This window comes from Pezoporus occidentalis, unplaced genomic scaffold (assembly GCF_034315485.1).
Source record: "Pezoporus occidentalis ecotype Australia unplaced genomic scaffold, CSIRO_AGI_Poc_V1 ctg3, whole genome shotgun sequence".
NCBI lineage: Eukaryota > Metazoa > Chordata > Aves > Psittaciformes > Psittacidae > Pezoporus > Pezoporus occidentalis.
Window position 1 is genome coordinate 10,818,945 of NW_026914940.1, and position 12,132 is coordinate 10,831,076.

A 12,132-nucleotide genomic window follows, 5' to 3' on the forward strand; every position below is an offset into this window, starting at 1 on the left:
CTAGTCTGAAGGACAAAAAGGAGACTGTGTGTGTAAAATAGGGATCTGCAGAAAAAATGGGACTTTATGGGACTCACCCTGGAAGGCCCTGAAGGAGAGGTTGGGGCACCAAGGGATGGTTACCTACAGCTGGTGACGGAAGCTGTGAGATTTATGAACCTGAAATGAAGACTGGGACCAAAAAGGAGCTTGGGGATCTTCATCGACAACTTGAACGCTGGTCAGGACTGGAATTTGTGTGAGTCAGGGAATGGCAAGGGGCACTAGGGGTGCATGAGGATCAGTGAGATTCTGCTCTATTGCCAGAGGTCCCCAGTTAAAATTGGGGCACACTTTTATAGATACAATGGCTCCATGGCCTTTTCCACCAGTGTGAGATATAGTTTATAACATCGTAAAAGAACAGTTGTGTGATACGCATTCTGTGTTATTTCTTTGCTGGGTACCCTCCAGAGTTCGTATTTCCCTACATACACATGCATTTCAACTATAAGGCTGTTCTCATATTAGTTAAACTCCCTGAATTGGAATGCAGTTTCCCTCATTTTAAGGTGCCTGAGGTATCAGACTGAGCAGTGGAGTTGTCCTGGTCTCCCTCCAGAACCAAAGGAAACAGAGATAAAATCCATTTAAGGTCTGAATCATTTTGGGAAGTTGTCTGCTCTAATCAGCTGTCCAAACAAGAAGCCTGCAGTGAGGATGCCTATAAGCTGGGTGCCTCAGAGCTGGTTGGAATGAATGTCACAGCAGTGTAAAATAGAAAATGTATGAGCAGCACAAAGCAGTCATGCTGCAGGGGCAGCAAGAAGGCACAATACTCAGAGGAACACCTAAGCTTAAAGTTGTCCCTTTAGCATCAGCAGAGTATTCATGGGTTTATCTACCTCACAATGTCAGGTGTAAAAGGCGAATATTGCATACAAAAACTCTTTCCTATGTACAGAAAACAGTAGCTTAACTAAATTATATAGCAGAGCTAATAACTGTTCTCTCCTTTTCAGCTCAATTTCTTGATTGTTGATGGCAAAGCTGGAACTGCTTCTGGGGAAGCGCCACCAGGTAACACAAACAGGGTCTGACAGGAAGAGGGGCAAATAAGCAGATGGTGTGAAAGCTGAGTGATGAGTAACAGTGAGTGGTGAGGCTGGGGAGCATCCAGGCATTACACTGACATAAAAAGCTACTGCATTTCCCTGCTTTCTAACATAAGAGCATAAGGGGACTTTGGACCCGAACAGTTTAAGAAAGGAGGGCAGAGAAGGTGCAAGCATTTGTACGTAGGCAGGGAACATGGCTTGGCTGAAGTCTGGGACTGAGGAAAAGCCTGAGAGGTGGCTGATGCTGAACTTCACTTCTGATGAGTTGCAAGGGGAAGCTCTCCACCTCCTTCAGACACTTCCCTGTGCTGCACAAGGCACACATCGATCAGCTACACTCTGCCATGGGAGCAATCCCTTCCCAGCAGGTCAGAACTGTGATGCCCCCTTTCTAGCCTCAGGTGCAAGCACTGCCTTGCATACCCAGCCTTGGAGAATCAATTTGATCTGAGCTTTCCACATTTATTTTGGGATCCTGATGCTATTTTTTACATGATTCCTATCAAATGGGATTTTTAAATCGTCATCCCTTACTGTTACAGTTTGATAAGATAATAAATCAAAGCTGAGATTTGGAAATGGAAACACTCTAAGTAACTTACCTCCACTCTATACTTGCTTAAAACAGGTCTGATGTTATCTGGGACTGGGTAAAACTGGCCAGCATCTGGTGGATCCAGGGGGGGAAGTTTGTCTGGATCTGACATAGGAATCTGAAAAATTAAACAGTCTTAAACTTAGGCTGTTTTTTTCTTTTGAAGAACAAAACAGTATCAGAAGTATCTGTGAATAGCGCATAGAGCAATCAGTTTAATGCAGTTTTACAGGACACATTGCAGAGGACACAGGTTGTGCCATGAGAAGAATGTGACCTGGATTGCTATCTGTCTTGCGGTGATGCTGAAGTATTTGGCAGGAAGGCTCCTTTGTCCTGACAGGACACAGTCTGCCCTAAAGACATGCATGTACTGAAGCATGGTAATTCCACTTACTAAAAATGGAAAGCTTGGTAACTCTGTTTAAAAAAAATCCTGAGCAGAACTGCTTAGAAGAGTTTCACACAGGAACATTCCAGATCTGATTCTACTTTTAAAAGGCTGGTGAACAGACAGAAACATCAGCTAAACCACACACTTTCTTGTCAGCTCTACAGAGGAGTCTCAGGGGTATATTTGCATACATCCCAGAAGCAGTGTTGCCTCCCTTGTCCCAAAAGATGGCAAAAGAAAATACAATGCTCTCAATACAATCCACTAAAAAGTGGATTTCAATTTCAAAAGAGGGGAAATTATGGTAAGGTGCTAGACTCTATCCCCTAGGTATGCACCATAATGAGGAAATGTTCCATGTGGCAGGATATTTCAAGTTTCAGAAAATAACATAATTAGCCCATCATGCTTAAAAGCCTGTTTTATCTTGGGAATATCTGTGAAAAATGTCACCAAGTTCCACATTTTTCCCATTTCAGATTTCAGAATAAACTGTTCTAGGCTTTCATCAGGGAGATGTGTCCTCTAACTGGTGGCTCTGCAAATTCCACTGAAAATTCCCTGAAATCCCAGGCACAATACACCCCACTCTAAACTGAAAACTCATTATCTGAAAACTCAGTCTCTCTGATCCAATCCTTATTATTCACCACTCCCTTTTCCTAAGAGTAATGGAAGTATTGGGAGCTTTGAGGTTGCTAAAATCAGGGCCATGTTTTACTCCAAAGAGCAGGTCATTGCAGAGGTGGTGGATTGTCAGTTGTTTCTCACACCAGGGTCCAATTTACTGGCAAGTGATGGGCAAATGAGGCTCAAAGCCTCTGAGGGGCTCGTGGTGGTGTGTGCATGGCCAATGGCCACTGGCAGGGTGGAGGGAGTGACAGAGGTTGTATGGGGACTATGAGGTCGAATAGCAGAATGATCTTGATCCAGTTGCAATCCCCATTAATTCAACAGGGTGATGGGCCTTGATGGGCTGCTTTTTTGATGCCAGGGTGTGAAAGTGTAATGTTCAAGAAAGGCTGGTTTACCTCCAGAAGCTCAAATGTAGCAAGAAGGTCTCCTCCTGAAAGATTCCCACAATACACTGGGTGGTAAGAAAGTTTAGGTGGTTCATAGTTTTGATCAGCAAGTCTCACCACAGGGGCAGCCACTGTAGAACCAATATATTCTGCCTTACCCTAAATGAAGGAGAATACAGGCATCAAAATCATTTGAATTTCACAGCTATCACAGGAGCCAAGATGACACGAAGTTTAGTATTTGTGAAAGAAAACAACTTCTGCTGAAGGAATGATCAGGTGGAATGCTAGACAACTATGAAAATGGAAGCGCTGGGTGTTTATCACCTCTTCAGAGCATCCAAAGGTTCGGACCTCAATATTCAGTCAGTGAGACGGTGACAGAGTTTGCATGGTCAGAGATAAATCTGTGTCTTCTCAGACTTAGATGAAATATTTGCAATTGTGTACCAGGGAGATGGGGGCAAGATGTTTCTGATTTCCCAAAGCCTGTCTTTGGGAGAAAGGTTCACTTGGGAAAAAAATGGCCAGAGCTTTTCAAGGCTATTTTCAGATAGTAAACTGCAAACGGCTGTAACACTGAGCTCAGTTCAGCAGGATCATCCATTTAATGCCTAATCAATAACACAATTTTGCTTTCACACTGGCAATGATGTAAAAGCCTGTGTTTTTACTGAGAATGATTTTGAGTTTACCACAGCATCATCGTCATACAGCTCGATGACGATCTCTGGTGGGAACTGAGCAATCTCCTCTCTGTCGCCATGAAGCACAATGCTGTTGAAGAGCAGCATCTGGTTCCAGGTGGGGGATAACGTCTGAGAAATGATCTAATGAAAGAGAGGAAATGGTCAACGAGCTATGAACTGGTTGGTTAGGAGTCCTTCAGCAGGATGTGCTGATCTGCTGATGACATCTTTTCCCACGGACTGAACTATTCCTGCCTGAGACACCACGTTTTTCAGCAGCTATTCCCAGCCAGAATAGGATTCTTTCACCCTCAGGCTGTTATCTCCAGTTTCTCCACTTCCCTGTTTGCCCCACACACCCCTCACAAGCATATCAGTCCATGACCACTAGACTGTATAGACAAAGCTCAGTATGAAATTTAGAGGAAAGCTGTTGGTTTAGGAGAGCAGGCATATGTCCAACGCTATTAAAATAAAGCCTTTGTCCTAAACTGAGTCCAATTTTCACTTGTCCAGGGTCTGTTTATTCAAACTTGGTTTTTTCTTCAGTGTAATGACACATAACACTATGAAAAAAAAGTAATTAATGAACCACTCCTAATAAATCAATAGTTTTTAATTTGCTGTAATTCAGCTTATATGGATGCTTGTGGCATTTCATCATAGACAATGTTTTAGCTGTCTTGGGAGGAAACTTATTTAACAGAGGTAACATTTAAAGAGGAAAAAAATGACAACTGCAAAATGACTCATAATCTGCTATTGTTCTTTCAAATGGAAATAAGGCTCCTGACTACAGTTTATTGGCACTCGGCTGACAGCCTTCTAAAAACATGAAATTTATTGGCTGCAATATTTTATTCAGGCAGTGAATAAACTTAAGACTTCTGTACCTATAAAAGCCTATTGTTTCCTGAGCCAAATTCTACTTTGCCTATTTACCCCCTGGAGATGTCTGAGGGAGAAGTGAGACCACTCCCTATGGCTGCATTTTTGCATCATTTAAGTGGTCCAGAAAGTCTCATATCTTTCTGGTTTCAGCTCATTTCAACTTTGCCACTCTAAAGCCACCAGTGTGCTTTGACAAATTCCATCACAGAGGCTCATATGGCTACAGAAGCCATATAAAGGTCTTCATTCTTTGCTCGATCATTGCACACATAGACTATGGGAAAAGAAAACCATGATGGTTCATCCTCATACCATGCAATGACAACAGCACAAGCTTCAAACATAGAAAAAGATGTAGAAAAAGGTAGTTCACTTGCTGCAATGTTCCAGTAGCCTCACAGAATCTGAGTTAAAATAAACTAATGCTACTGAACCTCATGTTAGGGTAGCTGGTTACACCTACACTTTAGTCTAGCTTGTAGTCAGCCCTCAGGAGTTGCCCTTAAACAGCAGGCAGCTGACTTCTCCTGCTAGGTGCCTCCTTGCCAAATGAAGACTTTTCCTTTTCATGGCTTTACTGAAAAAAGACATGTTTTCATTTACTGAAAGGGGCTTTGGAACTTACCTTTGTGGTCTGGCAGTGTGATGTGAAAGTAACTTTTGCAAAAGGATCTGAAAGTCCAGTGCTGTCAGCTGCAATGAGCCCCCTTGCCTGGTACATGTGGGCTCTCAGCTGGAAGAGATGCAGGGCTGGGTTGCAAAGAAAACTAATGTCAGCTTCATGGAACTGATGCAGCACATAGGTAGGAAGGGAAGATTCATCACCTGCAGTCCAACCAGGATCTGACAACAGCAACTCTTGCTAGCAGTCTTGCTGAAGAGATACCTGGGACACTCAGAAGTTGTGTAAGACTTCTGTATTCACTTAAAATCAATGTCCAATGTAACTGCAAGGTTATTAACTCTGAGTTTTAATCCCATCACTGGCTTATCTACTAGGCATTCAGCACAGTAGCTTCAGGAAAAGTGAAGGATGTTTCCTCATTACAAGAAGACAGACTAATGGGACGGAGAACAGAAACTGTAAGTGGACAGATCCTTTCTCTCCCAGACATCCATAAAGCACCAGGACTGATGACTTGGCAAAAAAAAAACAGCTTTTTCTAATGAAAAGGTGCTAAGCCATTATCATTTTGGAACAGTTACTTTAAATTATAGACATTGCTGCCCTCTGAATTAGAGCATTAGGGGCCATGTCTCTTAATTGCCAAGATGGAGAAAAAACAGAGCCTTACTTTTATACAGAAGGCAGGCAGGTGAGGATATCGCACTGTGCCCTGCATTGGTGCTCGATGATAATTCAGTCTCATATCCTACAGGCAAATTCTCCATGACACTGTGGGCATAGCTGGCAGGTCCAAGCCATAGGTAGATGTCCACCTTTGCCTGCACAGTCCAGCCCAGTGGGCGCTTGCCTGGTAACTGAAAAAATAAATCCACCCATCACCAACAAATTCACAAGAAAGAGGTGGCTGGATGCTGAATACTACCAACCCAGAGTAAAATAAAGGAGAATTCCCTGAACTGATACACTGATAAATGGCATTTCTCCCTAGTGAGTGGCCCTAAGACTCATTTAGTGCAAGGAACTTCTGTGATTCTTAGGGAAGAAATGCTCTTTTGAAAGCCTATGTAAATGGCATACTGCCTGTTACGCAGGGGTTTGTGCTGGCTGCCTAAGAGCTGCAAGCATGTCAGTGCTAGCTGATACTCTATTTTTCCCAGACATCAGCCCAGCTTCCATTTCATGAAGTTCTGCTGTCTCCAATAGTTAGTCCCATGTTTTACTAAAAATACTGCTCTATTGGGCAGGTCAGAAAACATTCCAGTATTAATCTTGACAAACAATATTGTTATTTCCTTCCTCTCCCTTTCAACTTCATTTAGCTCTGCTAAGCTCAGTGTTTAGTATTATCTGTTTCTAAGGTAACTCTTGACATTGAAGGGGCTGGAGAGTTAATTGTGGTATTTTTTGTTCATGCAGGCAGATAGCACTGTGCTTACCAAGTACCTATGGCACCTATCAAGAGCTTACATATTTCTAGCTGCTCTTTAGCTGTGCTTTATGGGAGTGCTCCCAGCAGCTTCAGGTGAAAAAAGGCCTGAAAAGTCATCATATGAAGTTACTACTGTCTTGTGTGCTTGGGCTTTTCCTGATGGCAATAGTAACAAGTACATTGTATAATATTCCTCTGCCAGGTACTCCCGGTCACACTCCATTCATAGGAGTACGTCCACTAAGACTTTCTTTCAAGATGAATAAAACCTTAACAATATTTTGGACATATATTGCACAAGCCTAGGCACATTCTCAATAGCAAGCATAAATTATTGCTGTTTTGCCTCTGAATATCTAGGTTTCCTTGCTATCTGAGTTGCTGTGTGCTGATCTCCTCCCAGTGTGCTGCATTCTGGCATCTTTTCCAATAAAGAGGCTGTGCCTCTTCTGTCTGTTTATGTGTACAGCTATAGATAAATAATGCTATATTCTTGCCATAACAAGTAGTGAGAGAATTAATTACTCGTACACCAAAAGCCTAGCAGTGATACAGTGCTTAAATAAGGACAAGCATAAGTGTAAGAAGCAAACAACAATAGATAGATAGGAGACATAAACGTGTACACGTTTTTAGTACATTACAAAGATGAGCCTGTAAAATCTAATCCCTGGGAGAAATCTGAATACCAAATGTCCCCTGGCATCACCTGTGTTTGCAGAGCACCCCAGACTTACTTTCAGGAAATGGGTTTTAATCTTCCCACAATCCTTGCCTTTCTGCTCTTTCGCTGGGGAATAGAGTATGTTTTTTGCTGGGACTCTTGCATATGCAACTCTCTTGTGGTTGCTGAGCATCCAGATGAACACATCAGGCACCGTATTCTGCGGCTGTTAAAAGATGAGGAATATTGAACTCAGACTGAATTGTTTCTATAAGCCACACCATTGTTTTTGTTAAAACACTCTCTACCAAGAGCTGATTCCTTCATGGCTTCTGTGGATTGGCAGATGTACACCTGGACTAAAAGAGGCTGTCACTTCAGGCTTTATAGCCCTAACCTCTACTCCTAAGCACAGCTGAAGGTAACGAGCTTTATAGAGGGATTAAGGAGCACCCACTCCATAAATCATTTCAGGAGAAACTGAAACTAAAAACTTTGGTACCATCTCAGAAAATAACTTACCCACAGACTGCATAAGCTAAAAGTACCTACCATGGAAATACCATCAACTTCATCTCTACCAGGAAACCAAAAAGGAGCAGGAGCAGACTTCAGCACTGGCATACAATCATCCCTTCTGCTTGTGAGGATGCTCCATGGCATCGCTTTGCCCTGTCCCAAATAACATTTCCTCAAGCAAAGCCCGGGCAGTAAAGCAGTAAACAGCTCAGGGGCTGTTCCCAGGAGACATGATGTCAAGGTCACTCTCTTCTGGGAGAGAAGAGAATCTGGACAAAGGCTACAAACCATGCCAGGCTGTGCCACTTGCTCTCTGACCCAGGGAATAGCCATGGCCCTGTTTAGTTTTCTAGCATAGACAGCTCTCAGAGGGACAACACTGCACTGGCTGGATTTTGCCTGACCAAATATGTCTGTTCTCAGGCTTAATAGCATGTCTAAGCAGTGACCATGCAGCGAAGAATAATATAGAGACCTCATATCTCATACCAGCCCAAATTACTACGTCCACACAAATGCAGACAGGAATTCAGGTCAGAAAGTGGGCTCTGCCCAAAACACCAGTATACATATGGGATGAACTTATTTAAATTAAAATTTCTGTGTGGATTACCTCATCAGCCAAGAATCGAATTTTATCTATGAAGCTCTGAGTCTCACGCATCATTTCATCCAGTGGCATCTTCTTTTTCTGCTGCTGAACAATTCCCTTGGCATCACCAGACATTGCTTCCTGCAGTCAGGAAAGACACATGTATTTTGTTTACACATTATCGAGTAGTTTGAACTGGACACAGAAGGAGAGAACAGTCTTTGATTCCAGTTTAAAAGTGAAGATAGAGACAGTTGGTTCAAGGTAACAACTACCTTCTTTATCACAACAGAAAGCGATCAACTCTTTGGAGCTGAATAACATAAACCACGAATGTCCCCCATTTTCTCTTTGTATGTGTACTGTGTGTACGGAAGTTCCAAGAGACATGTGATTACCACCTAGAATTATCTGGCCTTGGTCCTGGAAGAACTGATAGACAAATGCAGTGCTACAAACAGTAAATAAAGCTAATAAACATTCAGACAACCTCCACCCAGTTTGGTTTCTTCTCACTGGGTCTGTATTGGAAGTGATTAGGTCCAAATGCCAGATTTTACTAGTCTTAAAGTTCAGCACACTGCAGTAATTAAATGCCTAACAGCAGTGTTAATTTGGTGGTTTTCCACTGAAATCAGCATCATCCCCGTGTAAGATGCATGGAAAAGAAAAATCAGCTCATTATTATACTGGCTTATTTGTATTTTAAAACATCAGGTTCTGAATTATTTTGGGGTATTTTACAACTCTTTAGTAAGCACAGTAGGGTTCATTAATAAACAAAATGCTCTTGGATATTATATTCATATTAACTACAAAGCATTACAGTATGGTGAAATCAAATAGAAATTAAAATGTATACAACCAGTGTGGTTTCAGTTAACATCATAATATCAATGAAAAATACGCATACCAGCTCTTGCTTGAAGAGCATGAGTCTCTTTTTGTCCAAAGCAGTGTAGTTCAACCCTTTTCGCTTCTTTTCAGCAGTGGTAATGAAGGCCCTAAGACACAAGAATAACAGGGCCTTACATGTGCTATTTTTTTAACATAGCTACTAAAATACATGGGAATGAAATGTTTTCTGTCTGCTGCAGTACCTCAACCTCAAGACACAGATGCTGATATTCTCCAAAATAAATACTGAGCACCTCTACAAGTCAAAGAATGGAGTCCAAAAATTCTGCACCACATTTCACAGAAACAGGGTTAATATCTAGAAATTAGGGTTTATATCTGTCCTGAGCCAAATCAAATCTGACACAGAGCTCGTCGGGTGATTTATACCAGCATGTGGAATCCTTTGTTTTTATCTTAACTGTGTCCAGCTTATCTATCACACACTTTATTAAATTCTACTTATCCCATATACGTTCTCTGCTTAGAATCCAGAAAGCCAAAATAATATGACAGCGATTGTCAGCAGTCAACTGTCAATACTGAATACTGAAAATAGCAATAAATTATTTTAGCTGTATAAATAGAAACCACACTTTGGAAGACCTTTGCTCTTATAGCATAATAAATAAAATATGTGTCTCAGTAAGTTTACTGTAGCTTTTGTTGTTATCATCAGGTTCCTTGTCTAGCTCCAGATTTACAGTAAACATAAAAAAAGTTCATTTTCTGTATGCCTTTAGTAAATGTGGTTACCTGCTTTGACTGACAAAATTGTTTAGGGCTGTCCTCATTTTCTCCTCAGATGCAATCTCTGAAACCTTGATCAACTCCTTCACTTGCTCTAATGATTCTTCCTGTGAAAAGCACATGAAGAAGACGTTATATAAAGGAGGGCACTTTACCATTCTGCCAGTGTTATAACACCATTATTCACTATATAACTAGCAAGAATAAGGGAGGCATCTGTAACTTTGTAATCTGACAGAACAAGACCTTTGACATATCACTCTGTTTGAAGTGCACAGAGAGAAGACTCCAGCAGTATAGCTTTAGTTTGACCTTTCCCCAACCTCTCCAGCTACTAGCCAAAGCTACCACTGCTTGGAACAGCTTTGTTTTCTAGATTCTTCAACCAAGACCCATCAGTGGGAAACATTCCCCACTAGACAGGAGTTAAAACTGTACTTCTTGGCTCTGTTTCCAGCCCTGCTGCTTAAATTTAGCAAGCTGCTGGAGTTAACTTCTTAAACTTTAGTAGGCACTTGAATCCATATGCAAGGTCTACCGCAAAGCCTACCGTTATTGAGAAATGGAGTCTGTTTTTACACACCAAAACAAGTGGCTGGGTTTCCAGCGAGATCTGTGGGTGTTCAGGTACACTGACAAGCATATCTATCCACACAGATATTTAGATATTTAATTTTCAATTACCTGGGTTTGAAATGCTGACCTATAAGCCTTCTCATGATACAACTGCGTGTGTCTTCAGTATCATTGCTCATGAGGTGTATAAGGATAAAGGAAAGATGTATTGGACTCTTAATCTGAGTGCCTCAATTTAAAATATTCAACACTAGAAGTCACTTAAGAAAACCCGAGAGATTACTACTTTGTTGAGACTGTTCATAGTCATCAAACAAGGGTAGAAGGAAACTTCATTATGGGAAAACACTATGACTAAGGCATCACATCGACGGCCCATGAGATGATATGACATTTTGTCTCTAACAGTGTTTTTAAGGAAACTAAAAAATGTCCTTTAAATTGTCTCCAGCATAAACACAGGTTAAACCACGTGATCTGGGTAAGAAGACATCAGAGGAAGAGCCGTAGGAAATAGATTTACTCTATATCTCATATTTTAATTGACTGTTCTTGCAAAGAATGAAATGTTTATGAGAAAAGGAAACAGCCTTACAGCTAAAAAGAAATTAACAAATTGTGGCCAGGAATACTCAACTCACTCTAACAGATCAAAGCAATTTGGGGGGGGGAGGGGGAAAGAAAGAGAAAGAGAAGGGGTTGATATCAGTTACTCTTTCACAAAATGAACAGCAAAGAGAGCAGTCAGAGAATACTTTAAAGGCCTGTTTTGGGAACTTGACCTCTCACTGCCATACTCTGCTGAGCCAGGGAGGGTGGCTGCCACATACCAAGTGATCTGCCATTTTCTCGAGGGTGTTGGAAGAGTACAGACGAAAGGTCTGGTTGCCCCAGTAGCTCTTGACACAGATACAGGGCTTCCTCTCATTGTATGGCAGGTACTGGTAGTTCCTGCGAGAACAAAGTATGAAACAGATTGTAAAGGTGAGAGCAGAATTTGGGGGGGGTGGGTCATAGGAAAGTAAAACTGTTTGGGCTCTTTCACAGGACAGAAACTGAAGACACAACAGGACATGTTCACATGTGCTAACCAGCCATGGTTCTTCCCAGTAAATATGGGGAAGAACAAACACAAAGATCACTTATGCTCTCTGTAGGATCCCTGAAAGTCAGTGGATCTAATTTCAGCGCTTTCCAGGGTGGGAGAAAAACCAGGCAAAAAAAGGCATGCAGAGAAGCCCTGAAATACTGTTAATGTTGGGAAGCAACAAGGGAATCCAGATGATTTCACATCCCTGGAAGTGTTCAAGGCAAGGTTGGATGAGGTTTTGAGGAAGCTGGTCTAGTGGAAGGTGTCCCTGCCCATGACAGGGGGGTTGTAACTAGATG

General features: G+C 41.8%; 1 protein-coding gene across 1 annotated transcript in view; it reads right to left on the reverse strand.

Annotated features, from left to right (window-relative positions):
• FER1L6 (fer-1 like family member 6) overlaps window positions 1–12,132 on the reverse strand; it is a 55,644-nt gene that overhangs the window by 23,346 nt on the left and 20,166 nt on the right. Inside the window, exons 14-23 of the mRNA XM_062627376.1 lie at window positions 11,574–11,694; window positions 10,174–10,274; window positions 9,434–9,524; window positions 8,542–8,661; window positions 7,483–7,635; window positions 5,984–6,170; window positions 5,314–5,438; window positions 3,804–3,938; window positions 3,118–3,267; window positions 1,700–1,810 (exon numbers count right to left, since the gene is read on the reverse strand). Of these exons, the coding sequence (XP_062483360.1) occupies window positions 1,700–1,810; window positions 3,118–3,267; window positions 3,804–3,938; window positions 5,314–5,438; window positions 5,984–6,170; window positions 7,483–7,635; window positions 8,542–8,661; window positions 9,434–9,524; window positions 10,174–10,274; window positions 11,574–11,694 (1,294 nt within the window). The remainder of the gene's footprint in view (window positions 1–1,699; window positions 1,811–3,117; window positions 3,268–3,803; window positions 3,939–5,313; window positions 5,439–5,983; window positions 6,171–7,482; window positions 7,636–8,541; window positions 8,662–9,433; window positions 9,525–10,173; window positions 10,275–11,573; window positions 11,695–12,132) is intronic.